Raw genomic sequence first — 22,604 nt, 5'->3', positions numbered from 1 at the left:
ATTGAAAGAAAGCAGCATTCTTCTCCTGAACGTGCAGGCTGTTGGGCCTGTTTTCTGACTCTGCTATTGAGGCTAAAAAATCAAGCTGGAAAGGTTCTGGAACGGGACTGCAAGCCTAGTTTATAAGGGCTAAGGGTAGGGGAGATAAAACCATGCCTTTCCACCTTCCAGAGCCCTGTCCTCTTCCTAGTTGATTTGTTAAATGTGACCCAGAAGTCAACTGAGATTTCACCAGAGCCCTCCAGCCATGCCTCTCTCTCTCTCTCTTTCCTCTGCCCCTGGTTCACTGCATGCCCCTGGTTGGGTGCCTCTCCCTTTCCAGACCTTAGTTTCCCCGTCTGTGACATGGGCACATTGGGCTGTGTTCTCCCTAAAGTCCAGTTCTGACAGGCTTTTTCTGAGGAGTGGTAGGAGCTCACTGGGTCTTTTCTCTGGTTTCCCTTTCTCCAAGCTTAGAAGGTCTGGCTCCCCCAAGTACACTGCCTCATAGTTTGAACATCTTCTTGCTGCCAGGGGCCCAAGTAAGGTCTTCTGTCTCCCCAGACCACTCAGCTCAGAGGCCGGCCTTGGAGTCACAGCTGCCTCTTGTATGTCACAGGAGACCAGCTCTGACAACTCAGGACATTCCATTCACCCCAGTCTTCAGTCTCTGGGAGCAAAGGGATTTTGTCCACTGGCAATTCTCCAAGGAGGGATGTGATGGAAGGCAGGAGTCGAGTGTCAGGGGCCTTTCCAACATCCTCAAGACCTTCTGCAGGGAGTTTAATCCCCCTCAATGGAACCCCAGGCCAAGGAGGAACCTCAAGAGGCAAGCTAAGGGCTAACTTTTGCCTCTACGACCATGGGTAGTTGATGGTGGTCACTGGGTTTATGGAACACCTGACTGTGCTCAAATAATTTGGCAAGGATGCAAAAGACTGATGATACATGGTGTTGGTGAGAGTTTGAGGAAAACCGCCCTCCTGGGCACTACTGGTGGTGGGGGGAGGGTATAAATTTGGTGCAACCCCTTAGGAGGTTAACTGGGGCTCTGGTAATAATAAAAACGCACATTCTTTTTGAATTGGCAATTCTGCTTCTGGGACTGTAACCCATAAGTGCAGATCTGTGCAAGCAAGGACAGGCAGAGACATGGGGGGCATGCCAGCAGGCTAACAATCCAACAATTATTCTTAAATATCTATTGAACAGATATGGTGGGGGGACATCAGACAGGAATGGTTTGGATTTCTGCTTGTTTGTGTAAATCCTTGAGTACTGGAGGAGAGAGACCACCATATTCACATTTTGACAGTAAACGTCAAGAGTTCAGTTCCTTGCAAAGACCCGGGTTAGCTGGCATCATATTTCCCATGCATTCCAAGGACGGTCGAATGTCCCTGATGGAATAAGGGAACGGGCTAAGCCATCCCTTTCGCCAGCCTACTCTTCTGTGAGCAAGAGTATGTGTCCAAGCAGGTTCACTACAGCCTTTTTTGTCAGTGTGAAAGCGTGAAATGGTTTCAATGTCCCTCAAGAGAGATCTGGTTAAATAAATCATGGTATTTCCAAACGACGGAATGGTAAGCAGCTGTTAAGAACAGGGAAGATTTATGTGTAGAAGATAGGAAAAAAAACTCCTCAAAACACATGAAGCCAAAAAATCAAGCTAAAGACCATTATAGAGGTAATCCTCGTTGCAAAAGAAAACAACAAACTCAGAATAGGTAAGAGGAAGAGGGCTGTAAGTGAACGCTTAACAATGGTCACGCCGGAGGTGTGGCTGAGACAGAAGTAGGAGAGGGGTTTGATTCCTTTTTTATCTTTTATTATTCTGAATATCATTTAATTTTAACAAGTCTGTTGTTCTGGGCAATGTAAAAAAAAGAAAAGGAAAAAAGAAAAAGGAGAGAGAAGTTCGCTGTATGTGAAATGGTAGTATGGTGGAGGACGATGCAGACGCTGGGGCCAGAATCTCCGCCCCAGCACTTACTAGCCGTGTGACCTGAAGCATGTTAAAGAAATCTCCATGTGCCACCATTAGCATGAGATGAGTGAATTCAGCTGGGCACCTAGAGCAGTGCCCGCACACCGCACGTCTGACACTCCTCAAGCTGGCATTCACAGCCCGTCCTACCCTGGCCCTCGGCTGCCTTCCCAGCCTTATCTCCAGTCTATTCCCCGCCCGCTCCAGCTCCCCATGACTCACTGCTCCCAAAATACACCACACACGTTCCCACCTCCGTGCCTCTACCTGAAGCGACCTTTCTCTCCCTCTTCTCCATCCGGCAAACTCCCAGCCAGAGTCACCCAACACCTGCAGGGAGCTTTCCCAGACCACCCCCGGGGCAGTTCTTTCCTTGGACCTCCCTCCAACCCACGATGGGCTGTGCTGAAGCCCTGTCTGTCTTTGCCACTAAGCTATGAGTCCCCAGAGGATGCTGACCACACCGGTCCACTGGGTGCTCTGTGCCCCAGCACAAACCTGGCAAAGAGTAAGTGCTAATCAGTATGTGAAAGAAAACCTGCCAAAGGTCAGATAATAGTTAAGAGCATTCTAGAACCAGGTCTTCTGGTTCTGGGGTGTCAGTTCCCAGTTCTGCCATTACTCAGCTGAATGACTATATTTAAGATACTTAACCTGTCTGTGCCTCAGTTTCCTCATCTGTAAAGTGGTAAAATAGTACCTTCTTCATAGGGTTGTTTTGCGGATTAACTAAGTTAACACACATAAGGTACTTAGGATCCTGCCTGGCCCTCAGAAATAAGGACTACATGGATGTTTGTCAATTGAAAATGAAATAAACAAATTGCCAACATCCTCCTGGTTGTTGGTCCAACCAGGTCCAAGGCCTGGCCCTCTTCCCCCTGGGTCTGCATACCCTGGTGGTTCTGGCAATGAGGGTTGGCAGGTGCAAAGCCCCAGCCGGAAACAGGGCCAGACCCATGTGTCTTGTTGGTCTAGGACAAACCTTGGCCAGGCGCATATAGGTCTTTCATACCTGTCAATCTCTTGCCAATGTCTCTCTTTAACAAAAAGAGAGCAGACTTCCGGTTTAAGCACCTTTGGTAGTAACAGTTTGACCTCTGTTTCAGAACATGATATTGGTTTTCCATTTTCAACAGTGATTAGAAGTCTTCCTTTTCAATAAACATATACAAGTACTTTTAAGTAAGTTGATTTAAAGAAAGATATTAAGAAAGTAAGTAGAAAGGGGATGGGATGTATCAAGAATTGGGATGGTGGCATGCACAAGGGGCAAGTTTCGGAAACACAGTTCTAAGGACTGTGACAGAAGATGGGGCTTTCCCTCAGGGAAATTTCATTCTCAGGGAAGACGCTTAGATTAGTACAGAATGATGCATGATTCACAGTAAAGCTTATACTACCTTGCACGCCTTCAACACATAGGCCCTTTACGTGGGCTACTTTTTTTTTTATTCTCTTCAACAACACTTTGAAGAAGGATTCAATTTAATTCTCACTTGACTGAAGAGGAATGTGAGTTTCAGAGAGGTGAGGTAATTTGCCTAGGGTCACACTGCTTATAGGAAGCTGAACCCAGATTCAAACCTGGGTCCATTCAACATCACAGTCCGAACTCTTAGCCACCATAACACACACGCTCCTGCTCACCCGACAAATCACCTCCAGGAACCTGCAAACCAGGTCTAACCTTACACTCAACTGGGGAACTTCCAGGGCCAGTCCAGGGAGGAGATGTGGGGGCGGGGAGCAGAGGAGCAGAAGACAGGCCCACTCAGCAGGTCCTGTCCTCAGGGTCACACTGATGCCATCCTGCACAAAACCTGAGGTGTTCCAAACCTCACGCCCTGCGGCAGCTGAGAACTCCTGCAGGGCCAGCCCCTGGCTCTGCCCTAGGGACACAAGAGCAGGAACGAGAACAAGAATACTACGATGACCAAGCAGCTAACATTTACTGGGCTCTTCCTCTTCCAGTCCTGTGCTGAGTGCTTCACGTGCAGTCTCTGACTTAAGGTAGTATCATTATTTTCCTTTTAGAGATGAGAGAACTGAAGTCTGGAGATAAGATAAGATAAAGCAAGCAAAACACAAGACCAAAGCAGCACTCTTAACCCCTCACTCCCTGTGCTCCTTATGGAAGGGAGCCATTTATCATCACAGAGCTGGCATAACAACCAGAAACATTCAGGCACTCCCCAAACATCCAGCTTCCCTCCACCAGGATCTATAACCTTAAAAGGCATTACAAAAAGAATTTTTAGTGGCTCCTGGGAGGCTCAGTCGGTTAAGTACCCGACTTCGGCTCAAGTCATGATCTCACTGTTCATGGGTTCAAGCCCCATGTCAGGCTCTGTGCTGACAGCTCAGAGCCTGGAGACTGCATTGAATTCTGTCTCTGTCTCTGTCTCTGTCTCTGCCCCTCCCCCACTCACGCTCTGTCTCTTTCTCTCTCAAAAATAAGTAAACATTAAAAAAAAGGTTTTTTTAAGTTTTTAGCCACAAAATCAGAAGACCTGAGGCTAGTTGCCCCTCGACCACTTAGTGGCCACAGGTATTTCTCTGTCCCTTTCTTACTGCGACTCTCCCATCTGGGCAGGGAAGGGGTTGGACTATCTCCTGGAGCCCTGGATGGGTCTAGAGCAAAACTGTCCAATAAAAATACAATGTGAATCACATACGTAATTTTTAAATTTTCTAACAGCCACATTCAAAAAAGTAAAATGACACAGATGAAATTAATTTAATAATTATGTTACTAACATTATTAACTTAATAATAATATAATGATACATTCTACCCAGCCCAATATGTCTAAAGAATCATTTCAACATGCAATCAATATGAAAAATCAATATAAGATTATTTTATACTTTTTTTCTTGCTAAGTCTCCAAAACCCAGTAAGTGCATTTCTCCCTTAACAGCACATCTCAGTTCAGATCGGCCCCATTTCAAGAGCTCAGCAGCCACCGAGAGACTACCCTATCGGTGACTGCAGGTCTAGAATCTTTTTCAGTCCATAGCCCACTTTAGGGGGACATGCTTTCTCCACTTTCTCTCTTCCCCCTGGAAAAGCTACCCCAATCCTAGAATCTGAGCTGACAAGATCCATGGAAGCCCAGGACCAGGAACTTGAGGCCACAACAGAGAGAAACCCCAGGTCTGCCTGGGCCGAGGAGTCTGGTGGCTGCTGGGGATGCCCCCTGTTGCTCTGCAGCTCGATTACTCACCAAAACCCCTGTGAGGGAGACAACCCTGCTTTCCCTCCTAACCCAAAGATTCCCTTAATTGGAAATTCAGTCTGAGCTTCAAACGGAGCCAGGGAGCTGCCCCCCACATGGCAACAGCCCTGTAGGCATACAGGATGTGTTCCCTAGACCCACGAGGAATCCAAATCTTCCCTGCGCTCCCCTCCTGGCAGACCTTGTAGAAGAAGCCAGATACTACCTTCTCACTCCCAAGACTCAGTTCCCAGTCTGGGCCTGGCAGCTCCAACAGAGCTCGTCACATTCAAGGGCACAGGATTTGGCAGAAAGGACAAGGAGGTCAGGGAAAGCAAGGGGGGCAGAGACGGCGAGATTTTGCCCCCAGCAGGGAAGAGCTCAGGGGAAACCCCTCCTTCTTCCCCAGCTTCCCTTTCCTCACCTTCCAAACCAAACATGTTAGATGATGACCATGACTGCTTTGGCTCCTGGCTTCTCTGCACCAGACGTTTTATAGGCATTAGCTCATCTACTGCTCAAAACAACTCTAGGAGGGAAGAAGATCCGGGGTTCAGAGTGGCGAAGCAATCTGGGCAAAGTCACACAGCTCTGCAGTAGAGGAGCAAGAACTCTAACTCATGATCTCCCAAATCAAGAGCCCAAGCTCTTACCTATTGTGAGCTCTGCCACGTCCCAGGGTGGCCCAGGACAGTGCTGGTTTATGCCTGCCATAACAATACACGCTTGGCGTAATAATTTAAAATGTTCCCTTTGGAGGAAGGGACAGATCTTCCTTCCAGAAGAGTTCCAGCTAATGTATGTTGATACTCCTCCCTCTGGAGCTTCATTCCAGAACTTTCTCCCTCTGAGGTGTGGACTGAACCTAGTGTCTGCATTCCAAAGAACAGAGTGTGGGAAGGGGGAAATGGTAAGACACCAGGTGATCAAGGTTAACATCATCTGTGACAAGTCATGTTGAGACCTGTGTCCTGATATGATGTGATAAGGACACCTCACCTCTACATTCTTCTTCCCCGAAACCCATAACCTCCGTCTAACGATGAGACAAACATCAAACCGAGGGACATTCTACAAAACACCCGGCTGGTAGTTCTCAAAACTGTCAAGGTCATAAAAAACAAAGGAAGGCTGAAAAACTGTCCCAGACCAGAGAAGATTAAAGAGACACAACAACGGCAATGCTGGACACCGGATGGAACCCAGGAACAGGAAACGGACAGCAGTGGAAAAACCAGTACAATTCAAACGAAGTCTAGAGTTTAATAAATAGTAAGGTACCAGTGTTGGCTTTGACCAATGTATCATGATAATGTAAGAACTTAACACTAGGGGAAACTGGGCAGAGAGTATGGGTACTTTTCTGAAGATTTAAAAATACCATCTTTCTGTCTTAATGCTACTAACTGCTCACACATTCACAGCAATTTAAAGTTCACAAAGTTCAGAGATAGCAAGACGTGTTGTTTAAAGCTTTTTAGAATCAGAAACGTCGGGGCTGAAGCCTTCGTTCTCTCCTTTGCTTGCCAGACGGTCTCTGGCATATTATGTGCCTTCCTGGGCCTCAGTTTCCACATCTGTATAATGAATTCACTAAATGACGACTGTGACTAGTAATGCTTACTGAGCCCTTGCTGGGTGTCCCACACTGTGGCAGATACTGTGATGCGCCACCCAGTTTCCCCTTCGGGACTGAAGGACTTATTTCTCCTCTCCTCCTCTCGGCCACTCAGAGTGATACTGGCTGTCAGCCCTGTCCAGGGATTGCCCTTGGCTGAACAGAACCGTCCAGCCCCAGCTCACACCCCTTTCTTTCTTTCTTTTTTTAATGTTTGTTTATTTTTGAGAGAGAGAGAGAGAGACAGAGTGTGAGTGGGCGAGAGGCAGAGAGAGAGACACACACACACAGAATCCGAAGCGGGCTCCAGGCTCTGAGCTGTCAGCAAAGAGCCCGATGCGGGGCTTGAACCCACAAACTGTGAGGTCATGACCTGAGCCAAAGTTGGATGCTTAACCGCCTGAGCCACCCAGGTGCCCCTCACACCCCTTTCTGGAAGGTAGCTGCACCCAATGCAGAGGGTGTAAAGATCCAGCGACCTCACCTCAATTAGGGACAGCTCTGAAGGTCATCTCCACAGCAGCGTACCCCTCGTGGTTGGCTGAGGCCTTTGTAGGGACTGCACTGCAGCCCAGCGTCTCCTGCCCAATCCAGCTTCCTTCCCTTCCCCACAAATGTTGATCCTGAGTCCTCCCCATAAACTTGCTGTACCCTGATCTCCACCTCAAACTCGGCTCCCAGGAGAACTCGCCCCGTGACAGGGCTGTAAACCACAGGAGCTGCACTGTCTTTGTGAACCCTCAGACTAACCTTATTTTTCAAGATGACACAATGGAGGCTGAAGAAGAAAACGGACTTGGCCAAGAGCATACAACAAAGAAACAGCGGTACCACAGGTGGGGAAACTCAAGCTGGGACAGGCAAACTGATCCACCCAGGTCTCAGCTGACAGAGGACAGATCCGGGATTTGGTCTTAGGTTGGCTTAACCCTGAAGACCAAAGAGCCACAGCCTCCAGCCCAGGCCATTTAGAGCCACCAGCAGGATTGTCATGGGCACCAGGACAGACAAATGCTTTTCACCACTGTCCTGTCACACCCACTGATGTCCCTGCAGCTCACTCCACATTTGTGAGACGGCAATAATAACAGTACCTACCTTTTTGAGATGTTACAAAGATTAAGTGAGTTAATATAAGGTCTCAGTTAAGTAAAGGTCTCAGAACAGTGACCGGCCCATAAGGAGCCCTTTATAAATGGCAGGCTAAAAACAAATCCCATGAGCAGCATATAGCTGCAATTGCAAGATGTTCTAAGAAAACGTCCATGCAGTTAAGTGACAGGGACTGGGTTTCATCAGCCCTCTAAGGGAGTCAGGCTTGACCTGAAGGAAGAGTAGGAATAAGATGGGCAACAAGATGGGGCGCCTCGGTGGCTCAGTCGGTTAAGCGTCCGACTCCTGATTTCAGTTCAGGTCATGATCTTGTGGTTCGTGGGTCCGAGCACCACGGTCTGGCTCTGTGCTGACAGCGAGAGGAGCCTGCTTCTGATCCTCTGTCTCCCTCTCTCTGCCCCTCCCCCGCTCACCCTCTTTCTCTCTCTCTCAAAAGAAAGAAGGAAAGGGAAGGGAAGGAAAGCAAAGGGAAGGGAAGGGGGCTAAATAGAAGTGTAGGAACCAGATTTATGAAGAGCCACTCACTACCTGGGTGATTTGGAACAAGTCACTTTATCTCTCTAAGCCTCATTTAGCCGATCTGTAAAATGTAAATAAAAATAGTACCCATCTTATAAAGTCCTTAAGGAAATGAAATGAGTCAATATTTATAAACTACTAAAATAGTGCCATGTGCACAGCAAGAGCTATAAATGTTTGAAGACAACATTAGAACCTTTTCCGAAGTACAATGAGAAGACATGGAGGGATCTGAACATGAATGAAAGGGTGGTTGCTGAATGGATACAGGTTGTGCCTGGCTGTGCCTGGACACAGGGCTGGTAGATGGATGGGTGATAGCAGCTGAGTGAGTGGAAGTTACAGTTGGACACTGGAGGGGGTCGGATAGACGGATGATAGATGGGTGCTTGCGTGACTGGGTAGGTGGGTGGGACTGGACGTTGTTTCAGTGGATGGAAGCATGGCTGGGTGATGGGGGTGGTTGGATAAATGGAGGAGACTTGGTGAACGGAGGTGGCTAGGTGAATGAATGCATGGATGGATGTTAACATGGGTGGCTTGATGCAGAAATGGACCCACAAACGTCTGGCAAACTAATCTTTGACAAAGCGGGAGAATATCCTGCGGAATACAGACAGTCTCTTCAGCAAATGGTGCTGGGAAAACTGGACAGTGGCATGCAGAAAAATGAACCTGGACCATTTTCTTACACTATACACAAAAAGAAACTCAAAATGGATGAAAGACCTAAACGTAAGACAGGAATCCTAGAGGATTGCTAGAGAAATCCTAGAGGAGAAGGTTGGCAAACCCTCTTTGACTCTGCCAGCCGCAGCAACTTCTTACCCAATACATCTCCGGAGGCAAGGAAAACAAAAGTGAAAATGAACTATTGGGACCTCATCAAAATAAAAAGCTTCTGCACTGCAAAGGAAACAGTCAGCGAAACCAAAAGGCAACCAACAGAATGGCGGAAGATATCTGCAAATGACATATCAGGTAAAGGGTTAGTATCCAAAATCTATAAAGAACTTATCAAACTCAACACCCAAAAAACAAATAATCCAGTGAAGAAATGGGAAAAAGACATGAATAGACACTTTTCCAAAGAAGACCTCCAGATGGCTAACAGACACAGGAAAAAATGCTCAACATCACTCATCATCAGGGAAATAAATACAAATCAAACCCACAATGAGATACCATCTCACACCTGTCAGAATGGCTCACATTAACAACTCAGGCAACAACAGATGTTGGCAAGGATGCGGAGAAAGAGGAACCTGTTGGCACTGCTGGTGGGAATGCAAACTGGTGCAGCCACTCTGGAAAACAGTGTGGAGCTTCCTCAAAAAATTAAAAATAGAACTACCCTAAGACCCAGCAATTGCACTACTAGGTATTTATCCAAGGGATACAGGTGTGCTGTTTTGAAGGGGCACATGCACTCCAACATTTATAGCAGCACTATCAACAATAGCCAAAGCATGGAACAAGCCCAAATGTCCATCGATGGATGAATGGATAAAGAAGATGTGGTATATATATATATATATATATATATATATATATATATATATACACACACACACACACACACACACACACAATGGAATATTACTCGGAGATCAAAAAAAATGAAATCTTGCCATTTGCAACTACATGGATGGAACTAGAGGGTATTATGCTAAGTGAAATTAGAGAAGGACAAATATCAGATGACTTCACTCATATGAGGAACTTAAAATACAAAACCGATGAACATAAGGGAAGGGAAGCAAAAATACATTAAGAGACTCTTAAGTATAGAGAACAAACTGAGGTTTGCTGGAGGGGTTGTGGGAGGGGGGATGAGCTAAATGGGTAAGGGGCACTAAGGAAGACATCTGTTGGGATGAGCACTGGGTGTTATACATAGGGGATGAATCACTGGATTCGATTCCTGAAATCATTATTGTACTGCATGCTAACTTGGATGTAAATTAAAATAATAATAATAATAATAATAATAATCAATCAAAAGATGGGTGGCTTGGCGGATAGAAGTAATAGGTGAGTGAACATGGGTGGCTGGTGAATAAGGGGTGGATGGGTGGTTGAATGGGTGGGTGTCCAGGCGGTTGGGTGGACAGGTGGATGATTAGAGGGTTGGGTGGGTAAAAGGATAGAAAGTTGGATGGGTGGGTAGGGGTGGAGGAGGAAGTGGTTGGGTGGGTGGGTGGTTGTCCAGGTAGATGTTAGAGAGGCTGAGTGACTGGAGGTGGTTGGCCTAATGGAGGAGTTGTTCAGGCGGGTAGTTGAGAAGTTAGGTGAATGAAGGGGCTGGGAGAATGAATGGATGACTGGGTGGCTGGACGGGTGGCTGGGGGTTGAATGTGTAATCAGAAAGTGGAGTGGGTGGTTGGGGTGAAGAGATGGTCGTCCAGGTGGCTCTTAGAAAGGCTGGATGAACGGAAGGGTTGGATGAATGGGTGGATGGACAGGGGACCAGAAGCACCTCCAGTTAACTCTCTAAAGGTCGGGGAGAAGCCCTGACGGTGAAAGAAGCAGAACAGCCTTGGAGACCGGGCCTCCAGGGTCGCCCTGCCCCCGGGACCCCCTTCCCCGGCGGGGCCCACCCCCCTGCGCCCAGCCCCCGGGGGCCTACCTGGAGGCGGCGATCTCGGCCTTCTGGCGCGCGATGGCGGCGGCGCGCTGGGCGCCCTCCACGCTGTGCTCCACCTTCTGGCGGACCTTGCTGCTCTTGAGCGGCAGCACGCGGCGCTTAGTGCCCTTGACCAGCACGTTGTGGCGGTACTTGCCCTCCTCGCGGTGGCCGTCGGGCAGCGTGGTGCAGCCGTAGCCGTGGCGCAGGTTGTCCAGCCACTCGCCCTCGTAGCGGAGGCCGCTGGAGCGCTCGCTCACGCCGAAGCCCGAGCGCTTGTCGTTCTTCCACTCGCCCATGTAGGTCTCGGTGGTGGTGGCGTCGATGTCGGCCTCGAAGGGCGCGGCCTCGTCGGCGCCCTCCGCGCCCTCGGCGCCCTCGCCCAGGCTGGCGGTGGACGCGGCGTCGCTGGCGCCGGAGCTGAGGTCGCTCTTGAGGAAGCTGACGCGGCTGCGCTGGCTGCCCAGCGACGTGCGCGACTCCGCGCGCCTCAGCCGGCCCAGCAGCGCGCCCCGCTGGAAGAGGCCGCCGCCCTTGGGCGCCCGCGCCGCCTCGGCGTTGGCCAGCAGGCTGAGCGCGAAGCCGCCGCGCGGGATGGCGGCCGGGGGCGGCGTCGGGCCGTCGGGGGCGGGCGACGCGGGCGAGTCCGGGGCCACCGTGCCGTTGCTGTGCTCGCTGCGCAGGGACGAGAGCGACGTGCGCAGCGGCGAGCGCACCACCACGGCCATCCCGTAGGGCACGCTCTGGCGCACGCCGTAGCCGTGGCGCATGCCGTTGGTGAACTGGCCCTGGTAGGTCCCTGCGGGCGAGGAGAGGGCGCGTCAGTGGGCGGCTGGGAGGGCCCTGCGGGCGCGGGGCGAGGCGGGCCGGGGCGACGAGCGCGCGGGTGGGAGGGCGGACGACGCGGGGGGAGGGGGCGCGTGGTCCGTGAGGGTGCGAGGACAGAAGTGCGACCGCCCTCTGCGCAGCGCAGTGGCGGGACTATTCCCGGCGGCCACAGTGAGGTCGCGCGAGTGGGCGTCAGCGTGTGACGCTGCGTGAGCAGGCGAGGCCCCGGAGTGTGTGCGGTTAAACGAGTGAGTGGCCAAAAGGAGTCTGCGGGATGGTGTGAATATTTCTGTTGGTAGGAGCACAGCAAGGTCACGAGTGTGCCAGGCGGGGTGAGTCAGTTTTAACGTGCGAAGTTGCCCGAGCAGATGAGGTTCGGTGAGTGTGAATTTGAACGAGTGCACAGATTGTGCAAGAGCATGAGTGGGCAAGACAGTGAGTTTGTGCCCTAGTGTGAATATTTGCATTTGTGGGAGTGTGCAGGGTCCTGGAAGCCTGTCAGATCATGAGTGTGCGAGGCAGTGTGTGCGCAGAGGGTGACCGAGATCACATGAGTGTGATGTAATGAGATGTAACGTAAGGTCATGCGAGTATTTGAGGTCTTGAGTATGAAAGGAAAGGCAAAATTGAGTGAGGGTGCAAAACCAGTAGAGGTTCAAAGCGTGCGGACTTGTGGGAGCAGGTACATCTATCTATGTGTGAGGTTAAATGCATGCGCATAGTCATCATAGCGTGCAAGGTGGGCTAAGTGCCCAAGTTCCTGTGGAGGTGACATCATGGGGATGTGAGATGTTCTAAGTATGCAAGGCTGTCTGAGTGTTAAAGCACAGAATAACATGTGGCACTTGAGGCTGAGTGTATGAGGTTGTGGGCAGCAGGGAAACTGAGACCATGTAAGACCGTGTGTGTACAGGATAATGGCATGTACAAGGAGGTATCATCAGTGCAGGCCTTGCGTGTCCATCGGTGTGAGCACGTGAGCTCCTGGGAACAAGAGCCTATGTGAGTAGCCTGCCAAAAGCCAGCTCCCTGCCTTCATCTTTATGCCTTCAGCATGCAGGACAGTATCTGCCATAGTGTTCACGGAGTTGAGGGGGGAAATTCAGAGCCTTTGTTTTAACACGAGCTGATACTTTACCCTGGTTAACCAAAAAAGGCCCCAAATGGCCTTCTTCCCAGCAAATGCCCAGGATGGCTAAGGAACTGAAACGGCTGGCCAGGTAAGGGATTCCTAAGCTCAACCCAACAGGCAGGCTCCCGTTCGGGCCTTTGCACTGGCCGGTATATCTGCTTGGAACTCCTTCCCTCCAGATACGCTTCATGTCTCTGCTCAGTGAGGCCTATCCTGACCACCCTATTTAAAATTGCCATCTGCTTGAGCACAAGCACCCTTATCTACCCCTTATCTACTGTTTTCTATAGTATGTATCCTCTCTAACATATCATATGACTTAATTGTTGCATTTATTGCTTTTCTTTCCTCACTAGACTGGAAATCCATGAGGGCAGGGATCTTTCCTGTTTTGGTCTCTGATGTAGCCCCAGCATCTACAATAGGGCCTGGCACATAGGGGTGCTCTGTAAATATTTGCTGATTGATTGGCTGAACCTCCCCAGAAACTCCATCTCATTGTGTGACCTTGGGCAACTCTCTTCCCTTCTTAAGGCCTCGATCGCCCTGTCAATGACATGTTAGATATGAAACTCTCTAAAGTTTGGCCTAACTCTGAGACACTGGAATTCTAGAAGGACCTGCATTGTGACTCTGCAGGGGAAGGACAGCATGTCCCTATGACTCTATACTATCTGGTCCCTCCCAGCCCAGGCTACTCCACCTTGGGCCCCTATTCCCACCCCGCCCCCATCACTTTCTGCATGAAGAGACTGCATTAAGAGTCATGTACAGTGCCGAGGGCTCATTTAAACATCTCAAAGTTCCTATCAGGTGGGTCCCTTGATGATGCTCATTTACAGGAAAGGAAGTTGGTGGTCTGAGAGGTTAAGTGACTTGACCAAGGAGGCAGAATCCAAACCCAAGTCTATCTGATGCCTGAAGTTCACACTCTGAGCCCCCAGTTCTCTATCCTGGATGCCCTTCAGAAGCTCTAAAAAATACCAGTTTCTGGGCCTCACCACCAGAAAGTCTGGCTTAATTTGTTTGCAGCCTCTCTACAGGCAGGCACACAGCCAGCAGTGAGAGGGACATCAGAGCTCTCCTCCTGTCAGTGACCAGCCATGGAAAGCCAATGACCATGGAATATGAGCTATAAAAGGGCCAAAGGGAAGTGGAGAGAGAGAAAGGAGATATCACTGGACATGATCTCATAGAAGAAGATGCAAATATGATCTCCATTTCACAGGTGGATGATTCAGAGAGACTGTGTGACTTGCCCAAAGTCACCTAGTAAGGAAGGAGCAGAACTGGGGTATGAACCCAACGTCTGACTCAAGCTGAGGAAGTGGGAAAATGGGTTTGTGTGGCAGGTGCAGAGAGCAGAGCAAAGAGAACGTGGTCCAGGGGATGAGAAAGTAGAGAGTTAAAACTAATGTGTTCCCCTTTCTAAGCTCATTCACATGTGGTCACATTGTATGGGAGGCAAGGGGACAGACAGAAACTTGCAGTCAGAGACAAACTCATCTCAAATATCTAATCTGGAGAACCTTGGACAAGTTACTTCTTCAGATTTTCAATTTGCTTATCTGGAAAATGGAAAAATAATACCCACCTTCTAGGGTTTGGGGAAGATTAAAAAGGAAACAACAACAAAAAAGGAAACAACCCCGGGTTCCTGGGTGGCTCAGTTGGTTAAGCGTCCAACTTCAGCTCAGGTCATGATTTCATGGTTCGTGGGTTTGAACCCTGCATTGGGCTCTCTGCTAACAGCTCAGAGCCTGGAGCCTGCTTCGGATTCTGTGTCTCCCTGTCTCTCTCTGCCCTACCCCTGCTTGTGTTCTGTATCTCTCTCTCTCAAAAATAAATAAATTAAAATTTTTTTAAAAAATGGAAACAACCCAAATGTCCATCAACTGGTAAATGGATGGACGGTGGTCAGCCACACAGTGGAATACTGGTCAGCGTTAAAAAGGAATAGACTGCTGGCATATCCAACATGGATGGATCTCAAAAACATGCTAAGTGAATAAAGCCGGAGATGAAAGAATACAAACTGTGCGATTCCAACTACATAAAACCCTGGAAAAAAAACCCTAAAGTATAGTGACAGAAAGCAGATCTGTGGTTACCAGGGCTGCAGGTAGGAGGGATCTACCAGAGAGGGGTACAAGGGAACTTTCCGAACTGATGGAAATGTTCTACACCTTGATTGTACTGGTGGTTACACAGGTGTATACATTTGTCAAGACCGTGCACTTAAAATGAATTCTCTGCCTGGAAACTATACCTTGATGTAATAAATAATCTAATTTGTAAATAAATTTTTAAGAAAAAAACCACTCCAGCACAGCATTCTGCAAATAGCCATTGGAAAATCCTGTCAACTCTCCTTTCCAAGTGACTCTGAAATCCGGCCACTTCTCACACCCCCCTGCTACTAGGCGGTAGCCTGAGCCACTGTTGTCTCTCGTCCTGGATTTTCGTAATGGCTGCCACACTGGTCTCTCTCTGTCTGTGCGCCTCTGTCCATTCCTAGCTCACTAATCACAGAGATTCTGTCCAAATGTAATAAAGTCAAAAATCACGACACTGCTCTGCCTCTTCTCATTCAGAGGAAAAGCTGAAGTCCTTAGTGATCCACAGACCTAACCTGATCTCATCCCCATCACTCCTCTGTCCTCACATCCCTCCATTCCTCCTTTCCCTCACTCCACTCTGGCCACAAAGTCCTCCTTATTGTTCCTCCCGTTCCATGAGCCATGCCCCTGCTTCGGGGCCTTTCTGTTTGCTGCTCCCTCTGCCTGAAACAGTCTTCCTCCAGAAATCTGCACAGCTCACTCCCAGAGAGGTATTTAATGGTTCCTATAAGACCCACCCAAGGTGACAAAGCTAATAAATGTACCAAAACTCCCATCCATGTCCAGCTGTGCTCCTTACTGTGCTCAGAAGAAAGAAGAAAAACAAATATTTGAAAGGAGAAAGTGAACAAGAATGGAGCAGAGAAGTTGGTAACCTGGGAGAAAGACAGAGGACATCTAATCTCTGGGTTGGACACATTTGTGAAATTAAATCAACCAATCTACCTTTAGCTTAAAGTTGGCGTGAGATGGGCTGACATGGTCCCTTTAAGCCCAAGAGAAACTGAGATTGCTCTTGGCCACCAGCTGGGGAGGAAACGGCCAGGCTATATTAGGAAACTTACAAGCAAGTGGCAAGAGGCACAGACACCCAGGGGAGACTGGGAGTGACGGGGCCCTGGGAAGGGGGAAAAGCCAAGTGCTGGGGCCACCCCCAGCCTGACTCTCTCTAAGACAGGACAGCTCTCCCTGGGGACTGGAAGAACGCAGCATCTGCATCTGAAGAGAGGGAAAAGGAGGACCCTGCCCACAGCCATCTGGCTAAGATGAGCTTTCTATGGAAGGAAGTGCTTCCTGATCACCTTTGGGCTGGCCCCTCACTTGGCCTTGTAGACTCTACAGGGATTCTCACTGCCCTCAGGGTAAGAGGCAGGATTCTCAGCCTCTGACCCCCTCTCCAGTCACATTTGCCTTTCCACCTCAGGACCTTTGCACATGCTCCTGCCGCCCTCCACCTCTTCTCAGCATGCTCTTCCCTTCTCTCTTCCCCTGGCCAACTTCTTTTGATATTTCAAGTTTCAGCTTAAATATGACTTCATCCAGGAGGGTTTCTTGAACCCTGCCCCCTGAGTACTGCCATATGATGTCATGTCTCCCTGTTCTTCTTGGCACTGTTCCCAATTGCAATTAAATAACTGTTAAGGTCATTTGTCCACCATAAGCCTTTCCCACTGGACTTTGGCTTCCAAGAGGGAGGGAGCCATATCCAGCTTATTCCTGCTATGATCCCAGCATCTAGCACAATTCCCAGGCCCAAGGAAGCCTACAGTAAACGTCTGATGAATCTGTATCTTCTCTGCAGTGATACCCTTCCATTCTTCCAGGGGCAGGAACCACATTTTCTTTTTTCCTTCATGACTCAGCACATGGTAAGTACTCAATAGTGACTGGCAGTGGCTGCCAATGTGGTCAGGTCTAGATTTAGCAGCCCAAACCCTGGAAATTATTGGGGTACATGTAAAAGGCTGGTAAATACAGTTCTGTCCCTCAGACCAGGCTCCTAAAGTTAATAAAACCTGAATATCATCTTCCCCCTGCAGTTGCCCTTCTGGTTTAGTACAGAATAAGCTGGGTTTCAACCTTGACTCTGATGCCAAATAGTTCTAAAACATGTCGAACTATTTAAGCCTGCTGAGCCTCAGCTTGTCCTTCTTAAAATGGAGATAATGATACATACTTTAGATCATTGTTCATTCACTTGTTTGAATTTAACGAGTATTTGCTATGGACCTGGAATTCTTGGTGTTAGATACTGGGGACACAGTGATAAATAGACATGATCTCCACCCTCAAGAGGCATAGAGTTGAGCGCCAAGGATAGACTAGATTTAAGCAACCACCACAGAAATAAATGTTAGGCAGCCACACCAGTGATGCAGAGTGATAATGGTCCAGGCCTTAGGTGGTGAGGGAGGATTGGCGGACCAAGGAATAAATGAACCGTATGAACACAGTAAGTGCTCAATAAAGGCTAGTTTTGGCAGGCTAGAATCTTTGCTCAGAAAAGCTCGCCCAGAAAGGATTAACTGGAGAGTTGAAAAGGAGCCGGGGAGGACAGAAAGAACTCAGAGGGAGAGAACGAGCCCAGCTCCAATTTTCCACCTACGTCTGCTTGCTTGTAAGAAAGCAGGCTTATGCGCTGGGATGCCCAGGCTTGGCTGCTTTGGCCACATCTCTGACCCAGGAGGCCTTAAAGTTTCTGTCCTTGGGAGGAAGAAAATTTGGGGGGGGGTCTCTTCATCAATGAGACCTGCCTCCACACCCTCTAGACACACATGAGAGAGTAGTTTCTGGAAACCATATTTATAGTACAAGATCCACCCTTTGGGGGAGAGATTATGACTTAACTGACGTGGACACTGGAGTTTTTTAAAGCACCTCTGATGGCTCAAATATGCAACTTGAGTAAGAGCTGCAAAACTCTACACTAGCCTCTCGTTAACCAGTTGGCTCCGTTCCTTCTGTCAAACCTGTGACATGCCGTACCTGGCAGGTGTCATGCAGATCCCAGTGGTTACCCAATAGTGGATTTCTCCTTTGCTGATGGAACCTCGTTCTGTTCAAGGGCCCAGACCTCCTTCCTGGGCCTCAGAGAAAGGTTCCTTATCCAGGGGTAAATCCTGATTGCTCTCAGCCAGACTTCATGTCTACTTACCTTGCCAATGATTGGATTCGATGTGAGCATTTGATGAAATCCAGCAGTGAGACCGGAGGGAAAGTTTGCTGGGGGGCGGACCAGGGAGGCAGGAAAGAGTTCCTAGTTCTTTTAAGGAGAAACATGCAGGCATATACTCTTCTGCTGCTGGGTATTGCTGCATGTGGAGGTGACCCCTGGAGCTGTGGCAGCCAACCTAGTACCATGAAGCCACTGAGAATAGAGTTGACACTATATGGATGCAGAGCAAAACATGGCAGGACCCTGGGTCCTTGTTGACATTGTTGAGCCTCCAAGTTAACCAATTCTGAGACTCTCCTACCTCTGGATTCTTCTTTATGTGAGACTATAAATATCCTTATTGTTTAGGTCTGTGCTGTCCAACATGGCAGCCAGGAGACACAGGTGGTTATTGAGCACCAGATTGCAAAGAATTGGCACCAAAAAAATGTAAAATACATCACTAATAATTATATATTGATTACATGTAGAGATGGTATTTTGGTTAATGGGTCAAATAAAATATATATTTTTTAAGGAGGCTCCACACCCAACATGGAGCCCAACGCAGACCCTGAAATCAAGCTGAGATCAAGAGTCAGATGCTTAACCAACTGAGCCATCCAGGTGCCCCTAAATAAAATATATTATTAAAATTAATTTCACCTTTTTTACGTGTGGCTACTAGAAAATTTTAAATTACATCTGTAGCCCACATTATATTTCTATAGAAAATGCTTGTTTAATTCACTTGGAGTTAGGGTTTTCTGTTTCCCACAGACAAAAAAATATCCTAACAGGTATCGGTGTCATCATTGTGATTTTATAGTTGGAACAATCGAAACTAAGAATTTAAATTACTTGCTTCAAGTATAGCAGCTGTTGGTGGTCACAGCCAGGTGTCCTGACCAGTGCTTTCTCCTCTACGCCTCTAGGAATCTGAGAACATCCCTTACGAGCTAAAGGTTTGCAATCCTTCATCCAGACCTCAGCTCTGAAGGGAGCGGACCATTTCAGAAACCCAAGGGAAGTCTAGGAGATCCAGAACCCACTTTGACCCAGAGAAGAGACATGTGGCCCAGACCAGGGATTCTGCCTCCAAATACAGAATGGACACTGAGAACATCACCCCCTCTGGCCAGTGACACCTGCCTATTTCCAGGAAACTGTCTGAGGTCTGAACACCAGTGTCCCTGGAGGGCTGAACAGAGATGGAGAGAGAAGAATCAGGGCTAACTCCTCTCCTGTGGTCCCCGCTGCCTATGGAAGTCCTGACCCGACAGTCCATTGTCTTCATGACCTGGTCCCAATTCACCCTCCTAGTTTTGTCTTCCCAAATCCACCAAAGCCCAGCTTCAAAGTCATCTCCTCCAGAAAACCTTCCTGGAGTATCTTTTTTCCTCCATACTCTCATTGCTTGAGACATTTGTCACTTCTTACCTCTTATACAGCTATCTCATCTATATCTTATCTATTTGGTCTAATAGCCATTCTTGGTCCTTCCTCAAATCCTTTCCCATAGTGTCAGATGTCAGCACAAGATCTTTGGACAGGACTATGGAAGTGTCATCAGCAGATCTCAGACATTGTTTAAGATGGAGAATGGCAGGCAGGGGACTGAGCAACCGAGAGTCCAGAAGTCAGTGGCTCTTGTCCAGGTGCACCAAAATTGGGCCATGTAAACCAGGAATGCACAGCAGTGAACAAGCATGCCCTTATGCCACAGATACCTATATAGATGCTCCTAAATATAGGGGACCCATCCCAGCTCAATTCTAACCCACCTTGATAAATACCATGGACCAGTGTCCCTGAGAAAGCAAGCCAGGCCTGAGACATCTTTGGGGGCAGCAGAATAATGGAAATTGTTTGGGCTTTGGAAACAGACGGACCTGACTCTGAATATTTCTTTAATTTCCCCCACTTCTCTTTATCTTCACCCTGTCCATCTAGTCCAGGCTGCACCAGTGCCTCCTGGTTAACTACAACAGCATCTCCCCTGGTCTCCTGCCTCCCCTGATGCTGCAGTCCACCCTTTGCTGCTGCCAGAGTCGTCATCTTAATAAGATGTAGATCTGATCAGGTGACCCTGCCTAAAACCCTGCAGTGGTTTCCGAGTGCCTCAAGGATAGTCTTGGGTCCCTAGGAAGCCAAGATTGCATGTGAGTGATTTTGGGGGAATACTCTTGGGATGAGCATCTGTAAGGAAGGAAGGAAGGAATCTTCTGGATTCAACTGCAGAAGAAGTTGAACTTCTTCAAGTTGAACAAGCCAAGGCTTGTAGTGATCCCATGGGGATCTCTGGAGCTAGTATGGCCCTTCAGAGTTGTCCAAAGAGGCTGGGTCTTTGGACTCCTGTATCAAGCAGTCATTAGCTCTGGGTTGCCCACTGAGCTAGGCAGCTCCTTCTGACAGACAACAGTGCCTGGCTGTGAGCCATCAGCGACCAGTGGTCCTGGCAGCAAGGGGAAGGAGGACTCTGCCCCTGGCGGGTATCTGAGGGTGTCCTGCAGCGTCTACTGCTGGAGTATTTACATGGGTTCTCTAGCAGAGGTCTCAGACTCTCATCAACAAATGTTTGCTCCCTTCACCTCATGGGAAAGGATTGCAAGGTAACCAGTCATCCCAGTTTGCCCGAGACTGAGGGATTTCCCAAGATTAGGAGTTTCAGTACTAAAACCAGGACAGTTCCCAGGCAAAGCAGGCTGCTTGGTTACCCTTCATCTGGGTGAGAAGGAAAAAAGGGCATGTCATATTAGCACAATGTTCAATGGTGTGCTGGTAGAATAGCTCTTCGGAAAAATAAACAAACAACCCTGATTTTGTAGTGCTAGCCAATTTCCATCTTGTAAGTATACCCACCGCGGCCAGACAGGCTACCAACAGTTGAACAGCCAGCTTGCAAAATTCCTGAAAATTTAGTAATGGGCTCTCATGAGATGGTAGCAACTGGTGCCAGCACCCGTATGTAATACAGACTGGTATGTTCCTGATACCTACAAATGTGCAGCATGTTCACTGACAACCTCAACTTCAAGGTGAGACTATCTCAATCCCGAGAATAAGTGGCCCTCCGAGACCACCTAGTTCAAGGCAACAAGTAATCTGTCATATGGTCCATCTCTTACCCACAGTGTGTCCACAACAGTAATTGCTAATCAGTCATGATCCTGATATGGCTGAGCATAGGACCCCTTATCACATCTTCAGGTAGCTATAGTCAATTAGCTGGTGTTGCATATAAGAAAAAAGTGACTTACCCTTGGGAGTAAGTGTGGTTCAGCCCCCTCATTTTACAGAGGAGGAAGCTTGCACACAGAGAGGTGGAGGGGCCTGCCTAAGGCCACACAACCCGGCCATAGCTCATCTGAGATTAAAGAATAGATCTACTGCCTTACCAGCTCTTTCAATCCCGCCTCGCTTTGAACTGCTGAATATCCCAGAATGGAGAGGAACAAAGGGGGAATCTTTTGAGATCTGAGCCTAGATTCTGGGGAACTTTGCTTAGAGCCTCCAAACCTTTTTTGTACCCTGACAGTTTCTTTTCTTTTCTTTTTTCTTTTTGTTTTTTGGTGTTTTTTTTGTTTTTTTTTTTTTTTGAGAGAGAGAGAGAGGCAGAATGAGAGGGAGAGAGAGGATCCCAAGCAGGATCTGCACCCCCAGCACAGAGCCCAATGCGGGGCTCAAACCCACGAACCATGAGATCATGCCCTGAGCTGAAACCAAGAGTCAGACGCTCAACCAACTGAGCCAACCAGGCGCCTCACCCTGAAGGCTTTTTATTTGTATATGTAAGTGTTGTATATGTGTTGGTGGGCAGGACACTCTTTAAAAATATAAAAGTTGGGGTGCCTGAGTGGCTCAGTCAGTTAAGCATCCAACGTCAGCTTAGGTCATGATCTCACAGTTGGTGAGTTCAAGCCCCACATTGGGCTCTGCACTGTCAGCTTCGGATACTCTCTATCTCTCTCTTTCTCTCTCTCTCTCTCCCTCCCCAACTTTCTCTCTCTCAAAATACAGAACTTGGAACAAAATTATAAAAATCATATATGCTCACTGCACAAAATTCAAACAATACAGGAGTATTTAAAATTAAAAACAACAACAACAACAACAACAACAACTTGTGTACTATTTCCCCAGGGTGAGAAGGGTAATCACTGTTAACAATCTAGGTCCTAAGAGGCCTTTTCTGCTCATTTACAAGGATATACATATAACAAATAGACTAAATGTTTAGCTGTTCCCCCACTCTACCATTAGCCCCATCACTGAAAACACTGCCTAGCACATAGCACTCAATAAATA

General features: G+C 48.3%; 1 protein-coding gene and 1 long non-coding RNA gene across 2 annotated transcripts in view; one reads left to right on the top strand and one right to left on the bottom strand.

The window, feature by feature from the left end:
• JPH2 (junctophilin 2) overlaps positions 1–22,604 on the bottom strand; it is a 69,026-nt gene that overhangs the window by 35,134 nt on the left and 11,288 nt on the right. Inside the window, exon 2 of the mRNA XM_019458419.2 lies at positions 11,066–11,861. Within this exon, the coding sequence (XP_019313964.1) occupies positions 11,066–11,861 (796 nt within the window). The remainder of the gene's footprint in view (positions 1–11,065; positions 11,862–22,604) is intronic.
• Positions 16,339–19,768, top strand: LOC109272415 (uncharacterized). The gene is made up of 3 exons (XR_002082455.2): positions 16,339–16,503; positions 16,944–17,010; positions 19,232–19,768. It is a non-coding gene; the product is annotated as an uncharacterized LOC109272415 (long non-coding RNA).

This window comes from Panthera pardus, unplaced genomic scaffold (genome assembly GCF_024362965.1).
Source record: "Panthera pardus isolate Hobbes unplaced genomic scaffold, ASM2436296v1 HiC_scaffold_25, whole genome shotgun sequence".
Classification (NCBI taxonomy): Eukaryota; Metazoa; Chordata; class Mammalia; order Carnivora; family Felidae; genus Panthera; species Panthera pardus.
This window is presented reverse-complemented; position numbering and strand designations above follow the sequence as displayed.